At 36.6% G+C, this 26,227-nt stretch overlaps 2 protein-coding genes and 1 non-coding gene across 3 annotated transcripts; all 3 read left to right on the top strand.

Annotated features, from left to right (window-relative positions):
* The first annotated feature begins 1,831 nt into the window (after positions 1-1,831).
* On the top strand, positions 1,832-2,764 carry LOC122914366 (olfactory receptor 4C16-like). Its single transcript, XM_044260989.1, has one exon. The coding sequence runs from the start codon at positions 1,832-1,834 to the stop codon at positions 2,762-2,764; it is 933 nt and encodes a 310-aa protein (XP_044116924.1).
* A 3,970-nt stretch (positions 2,765-6,734) lies between these two features.
* Positions 6,735-6,862, top strand: LOC122914889. Its single transcript, XR_006385953.1, has one exon. It is a non-coding gene; the product is annotated as a small nucleolar RNA SNORA18 (small nucleolar RNA).
* A 13,553-nt stretch (positions 6,863-20,415) lies between these two features.
* On the top strand, positions 20,416-21,342 carry LOC122914367 (olfactory receptor 4P4-like). The gene has a single exon (XM_044260990.1). The coding sequence runs from the start codon at positions 20,416-20,418 to the stop codon at positions 21,340-21,342; it is 927 nt and encodes a 308-aa protein (XP_044116925.1).
* Positions 21,343-26,227: the final 4,885 nt, after the last annotated feature.

Genomic DNA, 26,227 nt, shown 5'->3' on the forward strand with positions numbered 1-26,227 from the left:
GAGAAAAAATTTTACCAAGGGAGAGGAAAAGATATATAAGGGGAATTTTCTGTCCATTTAGTTCATCTGTGCTATGGATGCTCACAAATTTCAGGACAGATAACAAAGGATAGGTGACTTTGTTGTTAATTTTTTTTTTTTAATTTCTTTTCTGTGTTCAAGAGTTCATTGTTTATGCACCACACCAGTGCTCCAGGCAATATGTGTCCTCTATAATACCCACCACCAGGCCCACCCAATCCTCCCCCGCTCCAAATCCCTCAGTTTTTTTTTTTTTTCTCAGAGTCCACAGTCTCTCATGCTTCATCTCCCCCTCTGATTTACCTCAACTCACTTCTCTTCTCCATCTCCCCATGTCCTCCGTTTTATTCCTTATGCTCCACAAATAAGCAAAACCATATGATAATTGACTCTCTCTGCTTGACTTATTTCACTCAGCATAATATAAATGACTTTTAGAAGGAACACAATGGAATAAGTAAATCTTCCAAGTTACACTTCAACCCATCACATTTCAGGTTTTATTTTTACTTGTATGTAGTGCTTTTTCAATACCATCTTGACAAGAAAGATCTAGATAAAAGATTTTGTTCTTGGAACTGAAGTCAGTGGTAATTTTTTTCTCCAAATTTGAAAAAGGAAATCTTCATTTGAAAGGAGTGAGATTTCAAAGTTGGATGATCATCGACTTTGCCAGGATAGAAAACAAATTGGATCAATTCAGTTCTATTACTATTCCTCTTGTCTTAAACTATATCTGCCTCACTCTTCTGAATCTCTGCTCTGTTACAAGAATGTGGGATTTTGGGTACCTGTAAACCCTACCAGGGATTAACAGTCATAATGATCTGGTCCTACCTGAATTACCTGGTGACATCTCCCTAAATGACCTCAGACCCAAAGTGCTAAAACTAATACTTGGATTAGTGAAAGCATGAGTTATTGAGCAATCATATCCCCTTTTCATTTATACATAACCTCAGGGATTTGGGGTCCACTAAGGAGTGTTTTATAGAAATGGGAGGGAGAAATTTAGGAATGCAGATATTTAAGATATATACAACTGTCAAAGAACATTCATTCACTTATCTGCATTAGTGTCTGTCAAATACTAAGTATCATAAATGTGTATCAAGGTAATAGCATATTATTTAGAAGATTAAGCATTTCCTGTTCCTCTTTTCAAGCTGTAATATCAGGCAGCAAATATTTTCAAAGAGGACATGTTATATATTTATAAAGCTATAAATTTTTTATATGTGTTTATATAATATATAAAATATACAAAAATATACTCTATAAGTATGTATAACAAATATAGGCTGATAAACATATGCATAAAAAAGACATTTTTATAGGATATATATCAGGTGTGATTTTTTTACTTATACCATGAACCTCTAAGGGCAGTCAAATATATTGAAAATGCCACGTGATATACCATCAAAACATGGGCCCAATGATATATTAAATATGCAAAAATAATGCCATTAGTAATAAAATGGTGCCATATCTTTTAACTTTATATTCATTGAATTGTCAAAATTAATCAGAATCATTTAAATGCTATAAGATTGTATCTGACAAGTGCTCTAGGAAGATATAACTTCACAAGATTGTTGAGACTCATAATGACCTTATGAAAAGATCATTATAAATAAAGGAAAGAACTATTGAGGTGACTTGTGAAAACTCACCCCCAAAATATTGATGAGGGATATTTAGTTTGCTTAAAATGTTCCATTAAATCACACATCACACCATGAATTAATACCTTTATTTTTTGCAGATCAACAAATTCATACTCAAGCGTCTCCTAATTGATGAAATCATGCAGCTGAATAATAATGTGACTGAATTCATTCTGCTTGGGTTGACCCAGGATCCTGTTAGAAAGAAAATAGTGTTTGTCATTTTCTTGCTTTTCTATTTGGGGACGTTGCTGGGTAACTTTCTGATTATTACTACTATCAAGACCAGCCAGACACTCGGGAGTCCAATGTACTTCTTCCTTTTCCACCTATCCTTATCTGACAGCTGCCTCTGTACTTGCATAGCCCCTAGAATGATTGTGGATGCCCTTTTGAGGAAGACCACTATCTCTTTCAGTGAGTGCATGTTACAAGTCTTTTCACTACATTTCTTTGGCTGCTTGGGGATCTTCATCCTTATCCTCATGGCTGCTGACCGCTATGTGGCTATCTGTAAGCCTCTGCACTACACAACCATCATGAGTCGAAGGGTCTGTGCTGTGCTGATGGCTATGGCCTGGGTGGGGTCCTGTGTACATTCTTCAGCCCAGCTTTCTTTGACCTTGAGTTTACCTTTCTGTGGTCCCAATGTGATTGATCACTATTTTTGTGACTTGCAGCCCTTGTTGAAACTTGCCTGTGCGGACACCTATGTGGTCAACCTACTGTTGGTGTCCAATAGTGGGGCCATTTGTACAGTGAGTTTTGTCATGCTGATGTGTTCCTATGTTATTATCTTGTATTCTCTGAGAAACCACAGTGCTAAAGGGAGGAGAAAAGCCTTCTCCACTTGCATCTCCCACATCATTGTGGTCATCTTTTTCTTTGGTCCTTGCATATTCATATACACACGCCCTGCAACCACCTTCCCCATGGATAAGATGATAGCTGTGTTTTATACACTTGGAATACCTTTGATCAATCCTCTGATTTACACATTGAGGAATGCAGAGGTGAAAGATGCCATGAGAAAGTTATGGAGAAAGAAGTTGATCTTAGATGACAAAAGATAAATGGGTGTTTCAAATTTTTCTTCATAGTTCAGATTCACCTAGAAGCCAATTGAGAATCTTATCTTTTTATCTTATCTTTATAGTGTTAACATCATCAGGGGACATGAAAATTAATTCCTTCAAGAATGAACACGTACACTGGTTAGTGTTGAGTCATTTTCATGTACAGAGGAGACAGCACCAGGTACAAACAGTCATGTCAAGACACATGCTTTTGGTGTTCACTGCTGTGTCTCTGCCTCTCTTGCTTGCCTAGCGTCACTGTGGTTTTGACTCAGTGTTTTCCCTGCCCTTTTGCATACTGAATTCTGGTGGTCTCTGTTTACAAGTAATGTTTTATACACTTATATCCACAGCCTGGGAGGCTTTTCCTCCTTCAAATGACTTCCTTTGGATTAGACACTTCAGTCACATCATGTCGGTTTGTGGAACTTCAACTTGGTTGTTTTTGGTTGATTGAGCAGAAAGCACCAGTATCAAATAATTGTAAAATCTTTATGTTTCCTTAGGGGACACTCTATTAGCTAGGTAATCCCCTTTTATTTCTTGGGGTCATACTTCAAATTCTTCTTATATTTATTTAGATTCTTCTAGAACAGTGGCAGAACATAGTGTGAATATTTATTTTTCTGATGGATTATTTTTACCTTGGAAAGTTTCTGATAGTTGGACTGGTACTCTTTGTATGTTTTTTTTTTTTAAAAACGTTTTGCTTCTACAATGATCACTTCTAATTTGGGGGAAGCATTAAGTTTTCCTTGGGTCATACAAATTATAATAATTTATTTATACTTTTGGGTTATTATGATTGTAGCATACATGTCCCAAATTAAGTAGATATATTCATGTGGGCTATAGGTAAAACATATAAGCAGCCCATGGTTGAAATAGGGAATTTGAATATGATAACTGAAAATATTAAAACTCAGAGGGGACTTTTTAGGCTTTGAAACAAATACATTGCAAATATGGATTATCTTTGTGAACTTTATTTTTGTTAAAGATTTTATTTATTTATTTGACAGAGAGATCTCAAGTAGGCAGAGAGGCAGACAGAGAGAGAGGGGGAAGCAGACTCCCTGCTGAGCAGAAAGCCCAATGTGAGGCTCAATCCCAGGACCCTGGGATCATGACCCGAGCTGAAGGTAGAGGCTTAATCCATTGAGCCACCCACGTGCCCCTCTTAGTGAGTTTTAATAAGATCTAGAAAAGAGGGTAACTTGAGAGACACCAAGATATTTGGATTAAAAACTGTATTTTTGCAGTGTTGACGGATATCACCTTTTGTCACCATTCATCAATATGGCAATATTGAATTATATGATTCCGAAGAATCTTTTTGATTTCAACCTGTTTTATCATTTGTATTTTTTTAAATTTTATTCAATTTTATTTTTTTCAGTGTTCCAAAATTTATTGTTTATGCACCATACCCAGTGTTTCATGCAAAACGTGCCCTTCTTAACACTCACAACTAGGTTCACCCCACCCTCAGCCCCTCTTCCCTCCAAAACTCTCATTTTGTTTCTCAGAATCCACAGTCTCTCATGGTTTGTCTCCCCCTCCAATGACCACAAATCACTTCCCCTCTCCATTTTCCAATATCCTCCATGTTATTTTTTATACTCCACAAGTAAGTGAAACCATATGATAACTTACTTTCTCTGCTTGACTTATTTGGCTCAGCATAATCTCTTCCAGTCCCATCCATGTTGATACAAAAGTTGCGTATTCATCCTTTCTGATGGAGGCATAATACTCTGTTGTATATATGGACCATATCTTCTTTATTCATTCATTTGTTGAAGGGCATCTTGGTTCTTTCCATAGTTTGGCAAGTGTGGCCATTACTACTATGAACATTGGGGTACAGATGGTCCTTCTTTTCACTACATCTGTATCTTTGGGGTAAATACCCAATACCCAATGGTGCAATTGCAGGGTCATAGGGTAGCTCTATTTTTTGTTTATTTTTTTTAATTAAATTTTACTTTTTTTCAGTGTTCCAAGATTCATTATTTATGCACCACACACAGTGCTCCATGTAATATGTGCTCTCCTTAATACCCACTACCAGGCTCACATAATCCCCCTTCACCTTCCCCTCCAAAACCCTCAGTTTGTTTCTCAGAGTCTACAGTCTTTCATGCTTCATCTCTCCCTCTGATTTGCCCCAATTCACTTTTCCTTTCCTGCTCCTAATGTCCTCCATGTTATTCCTTATGCTCCTCAAGTAAGTGAAACCATATGATCAATGACTCTCTCTGCTTGACTTATTTTACTTAGCATAATCTCCTCCAGTCCTGTCCATGCTGATACAAAAGTTGGGTATTCATTCTTTTTGATGGAGGCATAATATTCTATTTTATATATGAACCATATATATGTATATATTTTATCCATTTGTCTATTGAAGGCAACTTGACTCTTTCCACAGTTTGGCAATTATGGCCATTGCTGCTATAAACATTGGGGTAGAGATAACCCATTTTTTATAGAATAAAAATTGTTTATATACTTTCTTTCCCTCACAGTGCACTTGTTCTGATCCCGAGTTGATGAATAATGTCAGTTATGTAGAGATCCTACCATATATTATTTCTTAAGGAATCTCCACACTGTTTTCCAAAGTGGCTTCACCAGCTTGCATTCCCACCAACAGTATAAGAGAGTTCCCCTTTCTCCACATCCTCTCCAACACTTGTAGCTTGTTGTCTTGTTGATTTTGGACATTGTAATTGGTGTAAAGTGACATCTCCATGTGGTTTTGATTTGAATTTCCCTGATGGCTAATGATGAACATTTTTTCATGTGTTTATTAGCTGTACATAAAATTTAATATGAGTATTTTTGTTTATTTGGAACATATTTTTTATTTATAAATTACTAAATTATATCAAAATTGCTAAGTTTGTATTAACTTTATTATACCAGGAATATTAGAACTTCTTAGTTTCAGGGGCACCTGGCTGGCTCAGTGAGTAATGCATATGACTCTTGATGTCAGGTTTGTGAGTTTAAACCCAGTGTTGGGTGTAGAGCCTACTTAAAATAAAGATTTAAAAAAAAAAAAAGAACTTAGCTTGGGGGAAAAAATGATCATCTATTTCTCTGTGTGGGAAGGAATGTCACGAATTCCACAATGAATACTTGTGACATACATACCTCAATTTTTTTCAGATTCAGAATTTATCCATCTCAAGCAGTTTATCATTGATCATAGTTGTTTGTTTTCTTCTTGCAAGGGTCACATTTTGTAGATCCTAGTTGGTAGAGTTTTAGTTGAAGTCCTCTTTTATTTAAAGATAAGACATATATAAAAAGGGGAATATGTTGGGTTTCATTTAGGTAACTCCCCAGAGACATTCTATTCAAAATATATTCTGATATGTTTCTGATATGGAGCTCCCATGACTGCTGTTTTCATGTCTCTTGCCAACAGAGATAATGATCTAATTCTGGTTCAGAATTTTGTGATAATGAGAGTGGAACTGCTAAGGTGATGGAATGTGGAACCTCATCAGGATTTTTTTTTTTCTTATGTCAGTGTTTTGATAGGAAAGAGTCTGACTTCTAAAGTAGATACCTTTGTATATGTAAGAGGAGAACTATGAACTCAGAAATGATCATGCATTCTCTTAGTTGTCACAAGCAGCTCCCTGTCCCTTGAAAGAGGGCAACAGCAGTCTTCCCTTGCCTAGACACATTGTGATTATCTCATTTAAACAAGTTGTCAGACAATGATAATTTGGTTTCTTCCTGAGATTCTCCCACACACTTCTTTGCTTCCAAACATCTAACTAGTTGCATGTCACAAGGAAGGCCAAGCAGGAATGTCCAATCTTGCTCTATGAGTACACGACATACATGAGAGAATTGTAGGATTCAATGGCCACTATGTACAAGTGTGACCTTGTGGAGCACTTAATGATAAGGGTGTTTTCACAGCGTGGAAAGATAGAATTTTGGAGTAGAGGTCTATCCTGATCAACCTTCTGCAGACCCACATCATTGGAGTTGCCTCATAGAATAATTATGTTGTTTGCTTTACTCACAAATCTATTTTTTTAGGTCTTTGGAAGGAACTATAAGAAAGAGCTGCCAAAAGTATGAAAGACATGATGGTCCATTTTTTTTTTTTAAATCTTATGTATTGGCATATCGTCAAAGTCTGTATTATTCTTGGGTTTGCTAGTTTAGGAGTGAATATGATTTAAATTCAATTCTTATTCAAAGAGCCCTAATGTAAATTGCTCGAAATAATTAGATCCCAAAGTTTCTAGGCAGAAAAGTATCCCATCAGAAAGTCATCATTGTGTCCATATTCACATAAAATATTCAGAGAAAATAAGCCCAAGTGAAAGAATTGAAATGACATGACAACTGAGGATTGGGCATGGGGGGGAAATATACACACACACACACACATATATGTATTATCTTTATTTTTATGCTTCTTGGCATTCTTAGAAACATCTTTATTACAAGTGCTCTTGAACACTTCCTCATATGCATTGCAGAATGGTATAACTTCTATTTACTGATACGATACTGTTCTCAACACAGCTTGCAAATTTTTATTTTTAATGGCAACCATACTACAATATTATAATGTACCAGATCAACATGTTGTACACCATAAATTTACACAAGCTATTTCAATTTTTAAAAAAGTAGATATTCTTTTTAAAAAGGCTATCATGAAGATAAATTTTGATTCAAAGATTGGAGGAACTAAGGCAACCTTGGTGGGCCATGAAAATAAATTATGTGAGATTCCTTATGCAAAAATGTACTGACTTTAAATAATTTTGTCTACTGCTACATGTAATAATTGAAAAAAAAACCATTTATGGTTAAAAAACGCATATGTCTGAACATAGAATCTTTTGAGATGAAAAAATTACTTAGGAATTGAAAGTTGATGTTAGAGTTGAATTGTGTCCCCTAAGGAAAGAATATTTTGGAGTCTTAATCTTCACAATGTGACCCTATTAGGAATAGTGTATGTGCCTGACAGTTTTTTTTTTTTTAATTTTAAAGATTTTATTTATGAGGGAGAGAGAAAGTGAGAGAGAGAGAGCACAAGTAGAGGAACTGTGGGCAGAGAGAAAAGGAGACTTCCCTTGAGCATGGACCCTGATGAGGGGGCTGGATTCCAGGACCCTGGATCATGACCTGAACCAAAGGCAGACACTTAACTGACTGAGCCACCCAGGAATCCTGGCTTTTTTTAAATTATTATTATTATAATTTAAAGTTCTAACATTAAGTTTTGATGGCTGGAGCATCCATTTCAAAGACCTCTCATCTGTAATGAACACAATGCCAGGGACATAATTAGGTGAGGAGTCAGGCTGCCCCACCAGTGAAGTCCCTCTTTTGGAAAGCCCTGGGTTACCTCTAACTGATCATTTGTGTGACCCTGTGTTTTTCTTCCTGGACTTTATGTTTTAAATTCACCAGTAGTGAACCTACAAATACTGGGTACCCTACTCTTGATCCCAATAAAGACAGAATATCAGATTGGCAAGCTTTTTCTGTCTCTCCCTGTCTCTGTGTACCTGTGATCAAACTGTGTGGCCCTAGGCCTGTAATGTACCCTTTGTGACTTGGGAGTAATAAACGTTGTTTTTTTTTCAGTGCCCCCTCATTGATTCAAGTGAGAAAAGGAGGAGAAACTAAAAAAGAACACAGGCCACTATTTGGGGTCTCAGAATTGCAATTTGGGGAGCATGGATTTGGTATAAGCAAAAAGTGTCCTGCTTATGTGGGGAAAGCAAAGGGTTTTTTTAAGAGAGAGGAGAAGGGAGTTATCAGATGATTTAGACAAAGAAGAGGAGAGAGAAAAATAAATCAAAAAACAAACTTCACTTGGTACTGACAGATGGAACTGCTTTCAATTACTAACTACTAACTCCTTCATTGTTTTCCTTTTTTTTAAAAAAAAATTATTTATTTATTTATTTTTATTTTTAAGAGAGAGAGTGCAGGGAGGTGGGGATGGTCAGAGAAAGAGGGAGGGAGAACATCCCAAGTGGGCTCCGCACTCAACACAGGCTGGATCTCACAACCCTGAGATCATGACCTGAGGTGAATCAAGAGTCTGAGGTCTTACCCACTGAGCTACCCAGGCACCCTGTTTTGTTTTGTTTTGTTTGTTTGTTTTGTTTTGTTTTTTAAATTAATTTCTTTTCAGTGTAACAGAATTCATTGTTTATGCACCACACCCAGTGCTCTATTCAATACATGCCCTCTTCAATAACCACCACCTGGGTCCCCCAACCTCCCATCCCCTGCCCCTTCAAAACCCTCATATTGTTTTTCAGAGTCCATAGTCTCTCACGGTTCACCTCCCCTTCCAATTTCCCTCAACTCCCTTCTCCTCTCCATCTCCCTATGTTCTCCATATTATTTGTTATGTTCTACAAATAAGGAAACCATATGATATTTGACTCTCTCTGCTTGACTTATTTCATTCAGCATAATCTCTTCCAGTCCCGTCCATGTTGCTACAAAAGTTGGGTATTCATCCTTTCTGATGGAGGCATAATACTCCATAGGGTATATGGATCACATCTTCCTTATCCATTCGTCCATTGAAGGGCATCCTGGTTCTTTCCACAGTTTGGCTACCATGGCCATTGCTGCACCCTGTTTTTAATTACTATCTAATTAATTATTCTAGTGATGCTGTCACACAAATGTATTCCTGGTATGGACTAGTTAACTTTTATATCCTCATAAAGTTTAATAGTTTTATGGTCCTTATGATAGTTGTTCTTTTGGATTTTTTGAGGAATTGCTTGTAGAAAAAATTAGCATTCTGGCCCAGTTCAAGAGTTTATTCTTTAGAAAGAAAAATGGAGCTTCAAGATGGGGTCTCCTGTCTTTAGAAACTTCCTAGCTGACAGTTAGGGGGAAAGGGGGGAATGTCGGCTCTCAGTTCCCAGAGGGCTTTGCATGTGGTCTTTCATCTTCAAAGCCAGGGGTGGTGCATTTTAGTCTAACTGTACTTTGAATCTACCCTACTTACTTTTCTGTTGCCGGTCAGGAAAAATTCTCTACTTTTAAAGAGCTTGTGGGATTAGATAGGATTGAAACATATAACTCAAAGTCAACATGCCAGTAACTTTAATCACATTGTTGAAATCCCTTAGACAAGTGATTCTACATTAATATGTGCTATATTATCATATTTCTAGTCCCCGGGTCTAGGGCAGGAAATCCTGAGATATTTTGAAATTATTTCCACCACAGTGTAAAAGGAGTTTTAACAATCATAGCTTTAACCCAAGAACTGAAGAATTAATAGGTCAATATTTATAAAATGAGGATTGTTCGATCCCTATGAAATATGCCACTTTTGCATGTGGAATCAGTCTTAGAGGAAATATAAGTAACATTATATATTAACTTAATCCTTGAATCGAACTAAATGTATGATCTTCATCAAGTAGCTTACACAATCAATACAGCTATAAGAAATTGTCTGCCTGCATGAACATGTCAGTGTCATGGATGAGGCCTTGGAGTGTGGAATTTATATTTCAGTATCACAGAGTTTTGTGCAGTGAGCTGTTGTCTTATATTGTCCTTGAGTATCAGTGACTTCAGTCTAAAGGTTGTGACTGAAATGCTTTGTCCTGGAAATATTTCCAAGTTTCTTTATAAATTGTGTCAAAAAATTTCTAATAATAATAGTTAAATCATAGCCATGCTACTACTACTAATAATAATAATATTGAATATGTATTACTGAAGTATGATAAAATAATTATAGTTATAGGAGAAGAATCTAAATTCCAGTGAGATAAGTGTCTTAACTGAAGCCACATTGCCTGTGAAAAGTATATGTGGGATTTAAACTCAGACTCTCTGGCTTCAGCGTCTGAGGTGATAACATGAATCATTCTGGACATCTGGCAAGTGCATCTCACATAAAATTGCCTCTTCTACCAAATGCTTAAGCTGCATATCTAATTAGATTTTGACACTCTTGCTCTGGTGCATCCTTCAGCCATCTTCCTGTGTCCATTCACATGCATGCATGCATTGTACACACACAAAAATAATCAGTCCTCGGGCACCTGGGTGGCTCAGTGGGTTAAAGCCTTTGCCTTTGACTGGGGTCATGACTCATATCTCAGGGTTCTGGGATCAAGCCCAGCATCCAGCTCTCTGCTCAACAGGGAGCCTGCTTCCTCCTCTCTCTCTACCTGCCTCTCTGCGTACTTGTGATCTCTGTCTGTCAAATAAATAAATAAAATATGTTTTTAAAAATCAGTTCTCCTTGCAGTGTTTCTAACATCAAAAGCAAAGAAATTAAATTGTTTAGACAGTGAAACAGAATGGTAAATTTTTTTCAGTAAAGAATGAAAAAAATCCTTTAAATTTTATGTTACTTTGCCATCCTAAAATCATCAATACTATAAAAATTAGAAATTTATTTTGTTGGTGCAATTGAGGTTTTACTATGAGTGGACTGTATAAGTTGGAAAATAAAAGTACATATCCTAAGTACTGCAATTCAAAATTTAGGTGTGATCTTGAACTATTCAGCACATTATTTTATTATTTTAATAAAAATTCAGATATACTTATTAAGGCTTTACTCTGTATAAAGTGTAGAAGTACTGGTCACAGTCATTGTAGGGTCAGTAAAACATATTAGCAAGGTCAAATTCTACTATACTAGTTACTAGCTGCCTAGACTTGTCAATTATCTCTTTGTGTCTCTGGGGAATATTAAAAATATCATCTCATGGGGTCATTACATGCATTACATTTTAAAAATCCTTTAACATCCTTAGCACAATTACTAGTGCATTGTAATGACTTTTCAATTACTGCTATTGCTCTTGCCATGATCTAAATTTAAATTATTAAATACAGTCCGTGAATCAATAGAGACTATTTCATTGAGTTAATAGTTTATTGAGAAAATGAGAGAACACCGATATTTTTTTTTAAAGATTTTATTTATTTATTTGACAGACAGAGATCACAAGTAGGCAGAGAGAGAGAGGGAAGCAGGCTCCCTGCTGAGCAGAGAGCCCGATGTGGGACTCGATCCCAGGACCCTGAGACCATGACCTGAGCTGAAGGCAGTGGCTTAACCCACTGAGCCACCCAGGCACCCGAGAACACCAATATTTAAAGAAGACACACAAAACCCCCCAAAACAAAACAAACTAAAAAAACCCCTTCAGACTATCTATGAGAGGGGACTCAAATGATCTGGTGAAATTAGGTATTCTGAGTGTAATGGGATAACTTGGGGCATGGGATTAGTTTTCAGAAAGGGGTATAATGTGACTAAGTTTTGTGGGAATGGGGACACTTAAGTTTGACCTTAATTATTTTAAGAAAAAGCTGAACACCTTCAATATTAAAAGATAATTAGTCTTAATAATGGAAACAGTGGGAGACCTATAATAAATATAATGGATGCATTAGGGTTTATTCCTTGTGTAGAGAAGAATGAGGTCGCTTTAAAATTTTTATCACTGGAGCACCTGGTTGGCTCAGTGGGTTAAGCCTCTGCTTTTGGCTCAAGTCATGACCCCAGGGTCCTGAGATCAAGCCCCACATCTCGCTCTTTGCTCAGCAGGGAGCTTGCTTCCTCCTCTCTCTCTCTGCCTGCCTCTCTGCCTACTTGTGATCTCTGTCTGTCAAATAAACAAACAACAAAAATCTTAAAAAAAATAAAAATTTTACCACTGACCATGAAAACTGTATTCGATGTTTAACATCATATATTTGATATTTGAAACAATCTTTAAAAAAATCTTCAAAAGCACATTGGAAAAGCAAAAGCAAATTAAAATCACCGGAGTTTATTTTTACCAGACTTGTCCAAGAATTCCATTCCCATAGGCATTGCCATTGACAGGTCCAGTTCTCACAAGCATCTAGTGCCTTTAAATATTCTTCCTGACTATTACCCTCCATCTTCTCCAAGAGTCCTCAATCCTGTACATTTAGGGAAGTAGACCTTGAAGCTCATTATTGCATCAAAGGGGAAAAATAGGCAAGGCAGAAAGGGCAAGATACAGTTGAGATTTTCCTTCCAGTTTTATGATATACTTCTTATTCTTATTTGAGTACTCATAGTTAGTTTTTAAAACATATTTATTTTCTTTTTTTATTTTTTGTAGTTTCAAGTTTTTATTTATATTCTAGCTACTTCACATATAGTGTAATATTAATTTCAGGAGTAGAATTCAGTGATTCATTACATTTTAAATATAATTTGAAAATTATCTACGAAGTATTAGACTTCTCTTCATTACTTTTTTTTTGTTCTAAGAGGTCTATTTATATTTTGATTTTGGAGATTTTTTTTTTTTCGTTTGTTGTCATGAGTTCAAGAAGACAAGGATATCCCTTTCACTATTAATTGGAATTGGCTGATACTAAAAATGTGAGTTCTTATTCTTTTTTTTCCTTTTCCATTTTCTGTTTATTCTTACCTTTTCTATTTTTGAATACCGGGGCCTAAGTCATCTCTTTGAGCAATTACAGAATCATCCATCCTTTTTCACTTGTTTTCTAAGGTAATTGTTTGCTTGTTTTTGCATGAATATATTCTAGAAATATATCTTCTTGGTAATGGCTTCTTTTATAAATTTTAGGCTTGTAATTTATGTGACAATTTGGCATTTTAATAGTTTACAAAAAATCTTTAAAAGGTCTGTTGTAATAAAAAAAGTAAAAATGAGAATGCTATTTTGAAATCCTGGTTTCAAATATGGGACTCTAACTGCCACATCAGGGGGCTAGGAGAAATTGTGGAATGTTGTGTACTCTTCTTTGGACAGAAAAGCAATGATAAGAAATAATAAAGTCTGGAAAAAATAATATAAGAAGAACATAAAGAGAATAATATAAACAATAAAATAAAAAGAATAATGATAGTAAGAAGATGATGGAAAAGTGAATTGATAATTGTGATAAATTGGTAAATGGGTCAGACAATAACTTGATTAAAAAATTTAGTTCTTTGCAGGTGGAAGGATCCATGAAAACTACAATTCCTTACTTTCTTTGTTTTTCTTTTTTAAAAAAATTTTGTTTATTTGACAGATCACAGGTAGGCAGAGAGGCAGGTGAGGGGATGGGGAAGCAGGCTCCATGCTGAGCAGAGAGCCTGATGCAGGGCTTGATCCCACGACCCTGGAATCATTACCTGAGACAAAGGCAGAGGCTTTAACCCACTGAGCCACTCAGGTCCCCAATTCCTTATTTTCTTAAGAGGAAATAGATACCAAGCGGATATGCAGAACTTCTTCCTAAATCCCATAATCAGGGAGTGGCAGATCAGGACAAGAACCTCCATTTATTTCCTCAATGTGCCACAGGTGTATAATAGTGAGCAATAATTCCTGATATTTGAAATAAATAGGGACTATATGGAAGAAAATTTCAGGGGCCACAAGTAGAGAAGTTCAAATTATATAATTGATGACTATTTCTCTAACAAAGATAGATCTGACATATATTAAAATTTTTTAAAAACCTGCAGAAAATGAGAATATGAACTAAGTAAAATAGAGGGATAAAATAATTATTTTCTTGAAGTGTTGGCTTCACTTATTCTAAATAAGAGAGAGATTATCTTTTGCAGGGTGTTGAAGGTCTTCATGAGTAAATTTTCAGATTGACTTCAGTTCTTCCATCTATGAAATGGGTAATCCTGTGCCTATTACAAGTCGTGGTCATTGGTTTGGGATTTTCAGTAGTGGTTACTTGTCAAAATACTTGTATAACTTCTATAGAAATCTATATTCAGTGGCATGTCAAACTATTGAAGAAAATGTGTTCCCAGAGCTCCCTTTGTCCTATGAGCTGTGAAGCATTTATAGAATATTAGTCATTTTTAAATTAATAAGAGTTCATAGTTATTCTTATGATGTATTATATGCACATATCTGTAGCTCAGTGTCTTATATGCATATTTTAATTTGATCCCCACAAGATTCTTATGTGATAAGTACTAGTGTCACTGTTTTACAGATGAAAAAAGCAAGACTCAGAAGGTTTATAACTTGCCTAAGATTATTCAGGTTTAGTGGACCATATATTGGAATGCATTCAGCCGAATTCAAGCACTCTTTCCCACCAGGATAACCTGTCTCTCTTGCAAATACGGTTGCCAATTTCACTTTAGGGATTGAAGATGAGCCAGTCAATGTTGTGTCCTAAGAAATATTTTCTGTGAAACTAAGGACACCAAGATGATCCTGAAAATCAGGGGTTATTTGTTTTCCTCCCTTTTAATGCCTTTTTGGAAGTTGTGGTAAGGGAGAGTGAACACCAGTGTCCTGATTGCCCCTTTGAAAATGCTGCCTGGTGTAGATTTCCTTAATGAGCTTGTTGCAGCATAGATGAAGATTGCAGGTAAGTAGAAGTTTGCAAATGACAGCATTTCTACTCATTTCCATACATACCAGAGGTTGTTAACCTTTTGCATAACATATTCTGGTATGTAGCAATCTGTGTTGCAGATTTGTTGTTTGCTTCTGTTAAAACAAAAATAAGGGCTACAGTTGGTTCTGCAAAACAAGGAACCATGAAAAGAGCAAATTATGAACTTGAGTCCTCAGTAATAACAGCGAGAGATTTTACAAATCACCTTGAAATTTCTTTAAATCCTATTAGGATTATAAAAGTATAGTTAGGTGCCCCTGGATGGCTCAGTGGGTTAAGCCTCTGCCTTCTGCTAAGTTCATGATCCTGGGGTCCTGGAATCAAGCCCTGCATCTGGCTCTCTGAGCTGGGAGCCTGCTTCCTCCTCTCTCTCTGCCTGCCTTTCTGCCTCCTTTTGATCTCTGTCTGTCAAATAAATAAATAAAATATTTAAAAAAATAAAAAAAAATAAAAGTATAGCTAGATGAGCAAGTGCTGAAATAAAGACCAAATCCAGATAGAGGTTTAAAAGAGATATAGATATATATGTGTTTCCTTATATCAAATATGTCCTTGTGAAGGTGTGTGGGAGTTGGGTTTATGTACCTGTCTAGTTACAGTTACATTTTTATGACAACTGATGACATATGACGCTTGAGGAAGAGCATCTATGTCTAAACTTGCTGAAGTCATTGAAGAAACAATATAGTGATTTAAAAAAAAAAAAGTTCTTTAAGATTACTGACTTCCAATAAAGGTTCACTTTTTATTGTGCTTCCTTTTATTTTTTTCATGTGTTGTGTTCCTCTTAAAATGTACTATAAAATGATGTTTTAAAATTAACTTTAATTACAGAATAATGAAATACAATCTCTTTAACAAAGAGATTAAAACATTGAATAACCCTAAAATCTACTTTGGTCATCACCTCCTCTATTTCTGAGAAGTAAATCTTTCCTTCCACATGTTTTTCTATTAATTTATAAAAACAGAGGTTCTCAGAGAAACTACATGGTATCCTGTGGCTGTGATTTTTTTTTAACATGCATGTTATCATACTGTGATTATTTTTGTGCATTTTATTATATTTTCCATACTGAAGTGTGTCTTAGTGTTTTCTATTATGGCATATGTTTCACAAGGATCGAACATTAAATTTGTCTAGTTTTCAGTAATGAGAACATATCATCCCTTATTTCCATTCTATGGTCAGGTTTTAGATCAACTTCTCTTTTCCAAATTTGAAAGAGTCTGTGAAGAATATCCTTTTGTATGCTTTCTGGGATAGTTTTGCTGTGTCGCTCACCAAAATTTTAAGGGACTACCTTTAAAATTTATTTTTATTTTTTGTTTGCTTTTTAAAGATTTCAATTATATTTTTGAGAAAGAGAGAGAGGGTGAGCAAGCGAGAGAGAGAGCACAAGCCAGGGAGAGAGGCAGAGGGCGAACCAGACTGCCCACTTAGCAGGTAGCTGGACATGGGCTCAATTCCAAGACCCGGGGATCATGACCTGATCTGAAGGCAGACACTTAACTGACTGAGCCACCCAGGCTCCCAATGGACAGCCTTTTAAATTTTATTTTTATGAAGTTGATGAGTGGGACTATACTCTCTCATTCTTATTGAATCTACATTTCAATGATTCTAATGAGGTTGAATAGTTTTATATAAGCTTTGGACAGTTCTGATTTCCTTTCTGTGCATTGTCTTATCAAATACTTTGCTTTTTCAGAAAATTGGACTATTTGTCCTATGTGATTGATTTTAAAGGATTTATAAATATTTATTCCCATTTGCCACTTTAAAAAAAATTTGGTGTATATGAGGTTGTGTCATATAGAAGGTTTAAAAATAGATTTTACATTTTTTTTGAATTTTCCTTTTCTGTTTCTTTTGAAAATATTCCTACATAAGATAGAATTATATTATAATTATTTCTCAAATCTTTTTATACTTTTGTTCCATACATTTGTATGTTTCACCCATCTGGATTATAATGTTTTGTGCCTTGTGAGGTATATTATATTCAGATAGAGATTCAAATTCTTAACATCAGCGACTAAAATTTACATCAATTTGAATTATGTAGAGTTCACATCAATATAAAATTTCAACTTAAATATGAAATAAATTCCCATATATATGGGTTAATTATTGACTATCTTTAAACCCAGCAATGTCTTTTTTTTTAAACCTTCAGATAGAGTTCCTTTATTTTTTTTCCAATTTATTTATTTTCAGAAAAACAGTATTCATTATTTTTTCACCACACCCAGTGCTCCATGCAAGCCGTGCCCTCTATAATACCCACCACCTGGTACCCCAACCTCCCACCCCCCCGCCACTTCAAACCCCTCAGATTGTTTTTCAGAGTCCATAGTCTCTCATGGTTCACCTCCCCTTCCAATTTACCCAAAAGCACATACCCTCCCCAATGTCCATAACCCCACCCCCCTTCTCCCAACCCTTCTCCCCCTCAGCAATGTCTTTACATACAATTTTGTTTTTTATATTTATTTATTTTTGGGGGAGAGAGAGAGTAAGAGAAAAAGGGGTAAAGGGAGAGGGAGAGAGAATGTCATACTCTCTTGAATGTAAAGCCAAACACAGGGCTTGATCTCAGCACCCTGAGAGCATGACATGAGCCAAAATCAAGAGTTGGACACTCAACTTACTGAGCCACCCAAGCACCCCTACCCACAATGTTTTTATTGGCATAGTCTGATAATGTACTTCGAATCTGGAAGGTATATCTATTTTCTTTGTTCTTCCTTTGAAAATGTTAGCTTAACTACTCTGCGTTATAATTCTTTCTGAATTTTGAATCAGCTTTTCATGAAAAAGCTTGTCAGAATTTTTGTTTTACTTATGCATGTATTGATTAATTTGGGAAGAATTGACATCTTTTTTTTTAGTGACCTTTCCTAACTATAAACATGGTATAATCTTTTAACTTCTTATAATCTTTTTATATATTTTAATATAGTTCTGTATTCAATGAGGGGATTCTTTTTTTTATTATAAATTTTATTTATTTTTGTTTGACAGACAGACCACAAGTAGGCAGAGAGGCAGAGAGAGAGGGGGAAGCAGGCTCCCTGCTGAGCAGAGAGCCCAATGCAGGGCTTGATCCCAGGAACCTGAGACCATGACCTGAGCCAAAGGCAGAGGCCCAACCCACTGAGCCACCCAGGCACCCCGGGAATTCTATTTTTAAGGACAGAATAGATAACTCATAGATAAAATAATCTTGAACTGTTTATTTAAAAAAAATCACACCATAATCCAGAATTATTATTACTGGTTTTGCTTATGTGACAGTGATATTTTCAGAGACTTTTGTGAGAAATTAGGCTATAGTTTGTTAATCTGTGGTTCAAGGATGGAATTCAACCCCAAAAGCCCACAAACTCCCTAAGACCCTATTAAAAATCTGTTTGTATGCCCAATGTGCATTTTTCTAAAATAATCTCATAGGAACTCACATTATAAAATCAAAAGTAAAAAGCAAATGAGTGAAACCATATGATACATTTGTGGAGCATAACCAATAGCATGGAGGACAAGGGGCGTTAGAGAGTAGTAGGGAATTTGGGTAAATTGGAAGGGGAGGTGAACCATGAGAGACTATGGACTCTGAAAAACAGTCTGAGGGGTTTGAAGTGGCGGGGGGTGGGAGGTTGGGGTACCAGGTGGTGGGTATTATAGAGGGCACAGCTTGCATGGAGCACTGGGTGTGGTGAAAAAATAATGAATACTGTTTTTCTGAAAATAAATAAATTGGGGAAAAAAAAAAAGTAAAAAGCATTGTTCAGTTGCTGTTATAACCTTTCAGAACAGGTTGGCACATTTTATCAGTGCTCAGTATTATCAGTATTAGAGTTAATGTTTTGCCCACTTGGGAACTGAGTTTAACAGTTTATTATTATTATTATTTAAGATTTTATTTTTTTCTTTGACAGACAGAGATCACAAATAGGCAGAGAGGCAGACAGAGCAGAAAACAGGCTCCCCGCTGAGCAGAGAGCCCGATGCAGAGCTAGATCCCAGAACACTGGGATCATGACCTGATTCTAGGACAGAGGCTTTAACCCACTAAGCACTCAGGTGCTCCCTGAGTTTAATGGTTTTGTGACACTTTTTTTTTTTTTTTGCCAAAATGAAGAGCTATAGTTTAATACTTTGCACCAAAGCAGTATATACTTTTTAATTAAAATTTCAGGATTGGGACCCCTGTGCGTATAGTGAGCCTGTTAGGGTGAGAAAGTGGCTCAATTCAAAGAAATACAAGGTGGTAAAACAGATCTAGTGAAAAAGAATCTTTGGAGGCAATTTGCCCCTCCAAGGATGCTGTCCTACTGGGAAGTGCCAGAAAGTGGGACATGAAGGGATGAAAAGTCCTGGGTTAGGCTGGAAAGTGAATGGGGAAATGAGGTCAATTATAGGAAGCCACAAATATGCTAGAACCCTGTACAGTACAGCAACCCTTTTCCCCAAAGATCTGATCATTGCCCAATGTTCAAAAAAGGTGGTAAAAGCACTTTCTGAAATTGGCACCTGGAGATCTAACATTTAAAGCTAGTAACTCAGGGCACCAGGTGGCTCAGTTGGTGAAGCAGCTGCCTCTGGCTCAGGGCATGATTCCAGGGTCCTGGTATGGAGCCCTACAGTGGGCTCCCTGCTCAGTGGCCAGCCTGCTTCTCCCTCTCCCACTCCCCCTGTTTGTGCTCTCTGTCAAATAAAAATAAAATCTTAAAAAAAATGAGCTCACTGATGTCTAAAGATGTTACTTAACTTCCAGGATTCAGCACAAATTTAGTCACTGGGGAACAATTGAGAACGATAAGAGTGCCCTTGAAGAACAGATAACCTCAATGTTGTTTTGAACCAGAGATTCAAAAATCACTCTTAAGGTATACTACTGCAATTGCACCTCAAGATTGACGTAAGAAAAAGCCCCAACATTTCATCTCCTAAACTATTCATCCTCTTGTTCATAGTGATATTGTTAGTATATGTGTACTCTAACAAACTATATACATAGAGGGTATAGATTGTATGTATTCTGCACATTTCTTTCTGGACCCTTAGCACTCACTATGGTGCTTGAATCATAATAAATTATCAATATATATTTGTTGAATACATGAATGACTTTAAAAATAAATCAATAGTTTTAGAAGTTGACTGTTTTCAGTACATTAACCTTCTCTTCTACATGATCAAACCCACAGAAGCAATGGGACATGAAAACATCACAGAATTTATCCTCTTAGGACTTTTTAGTGACGAGGATGCAAAGGTCGCCTGCTTTGTGGTGTTCTCACTTTGCTACATCGTGATTCTGTCAGGAAACCTGTTCATTCTTCTCACCATCAGAGGCAGCCGCCTCCGTGAGCAGCCCATGTACTTTTTCCTGAGCTACCTGTCATTCATGGACGTCTGCTTCACTTCCACAGTGGCTCCCAGACTGATCACAGACCTATTGGCTGAGCAGAAGACCATCTCCTACGACAGCTGCATGGCCCAGATGTTTTATGCCCACTTCTTTGGTGCCACTGAGATGTTCATCTTGGTGGCCATGGCCTATGACCGTTATGCAGCCATCTGCAGACCCCTTCACTATATGGTCATCATGAACAGACAAGTATGCTATGTCCTTTTGATGGCCTCGATTCTTGGGGCATTTCTCCATTCAATCCTACAGGTATTGATTATTATTGATCTTCCCTTCTGTGGCCCCAATGAGATAGACCACTATTTATGTGATATTTTCCCTTTGCTGAAGCTGGCTTGCACGGACACTAGCCTGTTGGTTATTGTGGTCATTACCACCACAGGAATGATATCTGTTGTGACCTTTGTTGCCTTGATAATTTCTTACATCATCATCCTGTCTACCCTGAGGACACGCTCATCCCAGAGCTGCCGCAAAGCTCTCTCCACCTGCAGCTCACACATCACTGTTGTGTTCTTGTTCTTCCTGCCCCTCATCTTCACGTATGTCCCCACAGCTGATTCTGTCAGTAACGACAAAGTTTTTGCCCTATTTTACACCATGTTTGCTCCCATGTTCAACCCTTTCATCTACACACTGAGAAACACAGACATGAAGAATGCCATGAGGAAAATGTGGTGCCGAGACACACGGTTTGAAGGGAAATGAAGTCTCTGGATTTCAAACCATTGGCTGGATCTCATTCTATCCACAGGATCCTAACGTCAGCAAATGCAGCAAGTAGAGAGGTGGTTCGCTGTCATCAAATGTTGTAAGATGTGAAGGGAAAAGGCCCTTCAACTACCTCTTCTTGTTTCTTTAGTTTTCTGACCTGGTATAAGGGGAACAAATCCCATGAGCTCCGGGTCCCTTCTCGCTTTGATATTGTGGAACTTATGTTTGGTATTCTGGAACATTCTCTCCTTCATGGTCCTTGACATAGTGGAAGTTATAGCACTTTTATCAGGGCACACAGTAAACATTGGAGGGTTTGACAGTGATGCTGTGCTTTAGGGAACAGATCATTAAGAGAGCTCTTATGGAGAGAGAGAAAGTGGTCCTAAGTACACCATTTTTCAGTGGTGTCCACTGCAATAAAATAAGGAAGCAATACCTAAAAATTTACATGTTTTTGTATATTTTAACACTTTTTACATAAACAATGCTGCTAAAATAATGTAATACAATGGAATTACATATTCACACTGTCCTTATAGATATTATTAACTCTTAGTATCCTATTGATGGTGTATTCCAGAAATTACGTTTCAAATTAGATAATGAATATCATTTTCAATCCTTTAAATGTAATTCCATGGTGTATTTATGACCCCATTTAAAAATCACTCATGAACATATAAACTGATGTTTGTTGTAAATGTGCAAAGTGGAAAATCTCCCATTCTGTAAAGGATCCTGAGTTTAAGAAGTCACATAGCTTAGTGTGTCTGGATTACTCAGTAGGTTAAATGGTTAACCAACCATTAAAGCATCTAATGTTGGCTCAAATCCTGATCTCAGGGTCCTGGGATTGAGCCTGTCACCTACTCCCTGTTCAGTGGGAGTCTGCTTGTCCCTCTTCCTCCCCCCTTCCTCCTTACCCCTCCCCAATTCCTGCTCTTTCTTTCTCTCAAATAAATAAATAAATAAATAAATAAATAAAATCTTTAAGGGAAAAAAAAAGTAGGCACTTAGCTGAATTGATGGATATATAAATACTTGGGGTGCATTTTCTTAACCCTCACTGCTCTCTATGCAAGCAGCATACTTAGACCTTTTTTACCCACCATTTACACTATGCAAAACTGTCTCCATTCTACTCAGGCAGGCCCTTATCCTAGTGGCATAGACTTGAAAGGCACAGACTTGTTATTTTCTGGTGCTCCATCCTCTTGACCACAGTCCCCACAAAGAAATTGTGTTGTATTTACTTGAAGAAACTGTCCTTTGTGCACAGAAATCTGGTTTTTCTTTTTGTTTTGGAGTATAGTCAATACACGGTGTTGCATTATTTTCAGGAGTACAGCATAGTAATTCCACAAATCTCTGTGTTTCGCTGTGCTCACCACAAGTATAGGTACCATCTGTGCTATGTTCACTACACGATGCCTTTTGCTAGAACTTATTCATTCCGTAACTGGAAACCTGTCTCTTCTACTTTTCTTCACCCATTCTGCCCACCTTCCCTCTGGGGACCATCAGTTTCTTCTCTGTATTTATGAGTCTGCAGGAACCTGGGTTTTAAGATGAGTGCATTTACAGAAATTAGCCACAGTTGATGATGATTCAGCAATAGATTTTTTCTTCCCAAAGGACCCTTACATGTGTACTGCCTGCAAGTTAGGGAACTTAGCACATAAAGGGAGGCCAAAAAAATAATGAATTGTGTTGAAAAGGAGATAAGAGAATAGCAGATTAAATCAGGATTTTGTTTTGATGCTGATCTGGTTGCAATTACGTCCTGGTGGGATTCTCCAATTCAGAGATCTGAGGGTGAACAGAAATGTCTATAGCTGCATGGGTCAGTGCCTAATTCTGGTGGTTTTGTTTGTTTGTTTGTTTTTAATTACCCTATTATTGATGCATATGTAGGCTACATTCTCTGGTAATGGATTAAATTTGCTTATTGTAACAAATTTTCTGTTTGGTTTTTCCCTAGTAAGACAGGCTTTCAGAAGTCCATGTGAACCTGGCTCTTTTGTTCACCATCTTCTTATAACTTAAAAACAAAGGAAGGGATCAGCCTGTCATTCATTGACTCCTGCTGGGTGCTTGGATAGTGGGCATAGTCCATAATTTTGCTATGGAGCAAATGTGCAGAGACGATGGGGCACTGAGTTCTGAGCTGTTAGTAGCCAAGACACACAACAGCTGAGGCATTGGAGGATTGAAGGGAAGTCGGGCTGGACACAGCGGTGCCCACCACATTCTATATCATCACTGGCTCCACCAGTCTTTAGGCCTTCATCCTTTCACACCCAAATCATTTCAGTAGCATACGGTTGCCACTCCTGTTCTCTTCAATCCATTTTCCACACTGATAACTCATACAGTTTTCACGTCAAACTCAAGTCAAACTGAATCACTCACTAGTTCAAAGGGTCTGCCAATGTTTGCCCCATGTTATATAACACTAAGCTTTAACAAGTTTATGAGATCTTTCTTCATCATCTATATTAAAAAAAATAGAAATCCCTGTGTGACATTAAAATAATCTTTAATTTGAGGTATTTCATTTTCTAATGATTTCTAATCACAACATGGGTGACCTTAGTAATGCCAAATGATTCTGAAGCTTACAAGGAAATTTGGAAAAATGGTATAAGATTCTTCACTTACTCTTAGAAATTATAAGGGCCATCATTTTCATATATCTAAAGTAGACCCTAGTTCAATAAATAGTGACTATTATGATTATCTTTCATTATTGTCTGGCACTGTATTATAGCATTTAAGAGCATGGTCTGAGAAATCAGGTAGATTCTGATTACTGACTCCTCAGTGTACTTATTTTGACACTTTCCACTTTCTATTTCCTCACCTATAAAATGGGGATAATGCCACATTTTTTGGACTGTTATAGGAGCCTACAAATTGCATAATCTCTGTGAGCCTCAAAGTTTTCATTTGCCAAATTAGATTAATGACATTTACTAACCATCTTTTGATGAACTGCTGTGAGGATAAAATAGTGTATTTTGAAAAATGTTAAAGCATAATGATTAATTACTACATATAGAAAGTACCGATCTTTAAGATCCTTCAATGTTACTGAAAAAATTACCTTATATATGTAGATGATCTTAATGATGTTTAAGGCTTATCAGAAATAATTCCATTCTCAACTGATCTCTTCTTGGATAGGAAACTTTCAATATGAAAGATATGATATACTCAGACACATACTACTTAGGTAATTCAATAACCAATCAATATTTTTTGAGACAGAGTTTCTGTTAATATAAGTTTTTCTTCCAGCCTAAAGCCTCAAAATTCTGCATAGACAGTGAATTCCAGCTGGTCCAGTATGTCATTTCAAAGCCCTTGTTTCCTTGTTGACCTTCTGCTTAGATGGTCTGTCCATCACAGTGAAGGAGAGGGTGTTAAATTTCCCTAGTATTATATTGTATGTGCATCTTTGATTTTGTTATTAATTAGTTTAGATTATGTCTGTTCCCATATTAAGGGCATAAATATCATCTTTTGTTGGATAGACCTTTTAATTATGGTACTGTCTCTTTCCTCATCTCTTATTACAGTCTTTGATTCAAAATTTGATTTGTCTGATATAAGGATTGCCACACCAGCTGTCTTTTGATGTCTGTTAGCATGATAAGTAGTTTTACAACTCCTCAGTTTAAATCTGGAGATGTCTTTGGGTCTCAAATGAGCCTCTTGGAGACAACATATTGATGGGTCTTGCTTTTTTTATCCAGTCTGACATCCTGTGTCTTTTGACTGGGACATTTACCCAGGTCCACTCAGAGTAACTATTGAAGGATATGAACTTAGTGCCATCATATTGCCTGTAAAGTGACTGTTGCTGTATATTATCTCTGTTCCTTTCTGGTCTATATTACTTTCAGGCTCTCTCTTTGCTCAGAGCACCCCTTTTAATACTTCTTGTAGGACTGGTTTGGTGATCACAAATTCTTTTAATTTCTGTTTGTCCTGGAAGGTTTTTATCACTCTTTCTCTTTTGAATGACATCCAAGCTAGATAAAGTATTCTTGGCTGAATAGTTTTTTTGTTTGTTTGTTTGCTTGTTTTTTTGTTTTGTTTTGTTTTTTGTTTAACACCCTGAATATATCATGCCAGTCCTTTCTGCCCTGCCAGGTCTCCACGGATAACCTAATGTCTCTACCCTTGTAGATTACAGACCTCTTGTCTTGTGCTGCTTTCAGGATTTTTCCTTTGTCTTTGAGATTTGCAAGTTTCACTACTATATGTTGGGTTGTTGACCTATTTTTATTGATTTTGAGTGGGGTTTTTGTGCCTTCTGTATTTTTGATCCTTGTTTCTTTCCCCAGATTAGGGAAGTTCTCCACTATATTTTGCTCCAATGTACCTTCGGTCCCTCTCTTTCTTCCTTTTCTGGGATCCCAATTATTCTAATTCTACCTAGAGGCATCACTTATCTTTTGAATTCTCTGTTCATCATCCAGTAGTTGTTAACGTCTCTTTTTCTCAGCTTCTTTACTTTCCACTATTTGGTCTTCTATATCACTAATTCTCTCCTTTGCCTCATTTATCCTAGCAGTTAGAATCCCCGTTTTTTATTTCATCTCATTTATACCCTGTTTGATTTTGACTTGTTTAGATATTAGTTACATTATTTCTCCAGAAAGGGATTCTCTAGTGTTGCCTATGCTTCTGAACTCTAGTTCTGACATCTTACTATGTCTATATAGATTATGTCTCTTTTATGACTATTATGATTATGACTGTTGCCTTTTCTTTTTTTGAGGTGAGTTTTCTCACTTTGCCATTCTGTCCAGGAAAGAATAGATGAATGAGAACAAAATAATAAAATAGCCACAATGACCCCAGAGAA

This window comes from Neovison vison, chromosome 7, assembly GCF_020171115.1.
Source record: "Neovison vison isolate M4711 chromosome 7, ASM_NN_V1, whole genome shotgun sequence".
In the NCBI taxonomy this organism is placed as follows: domain Eukaryota; kingdom Metazoa; phylum Chordata; class Mammalia; order Carnivora; family Mustelidae; genus Neogale; species Neogale vison.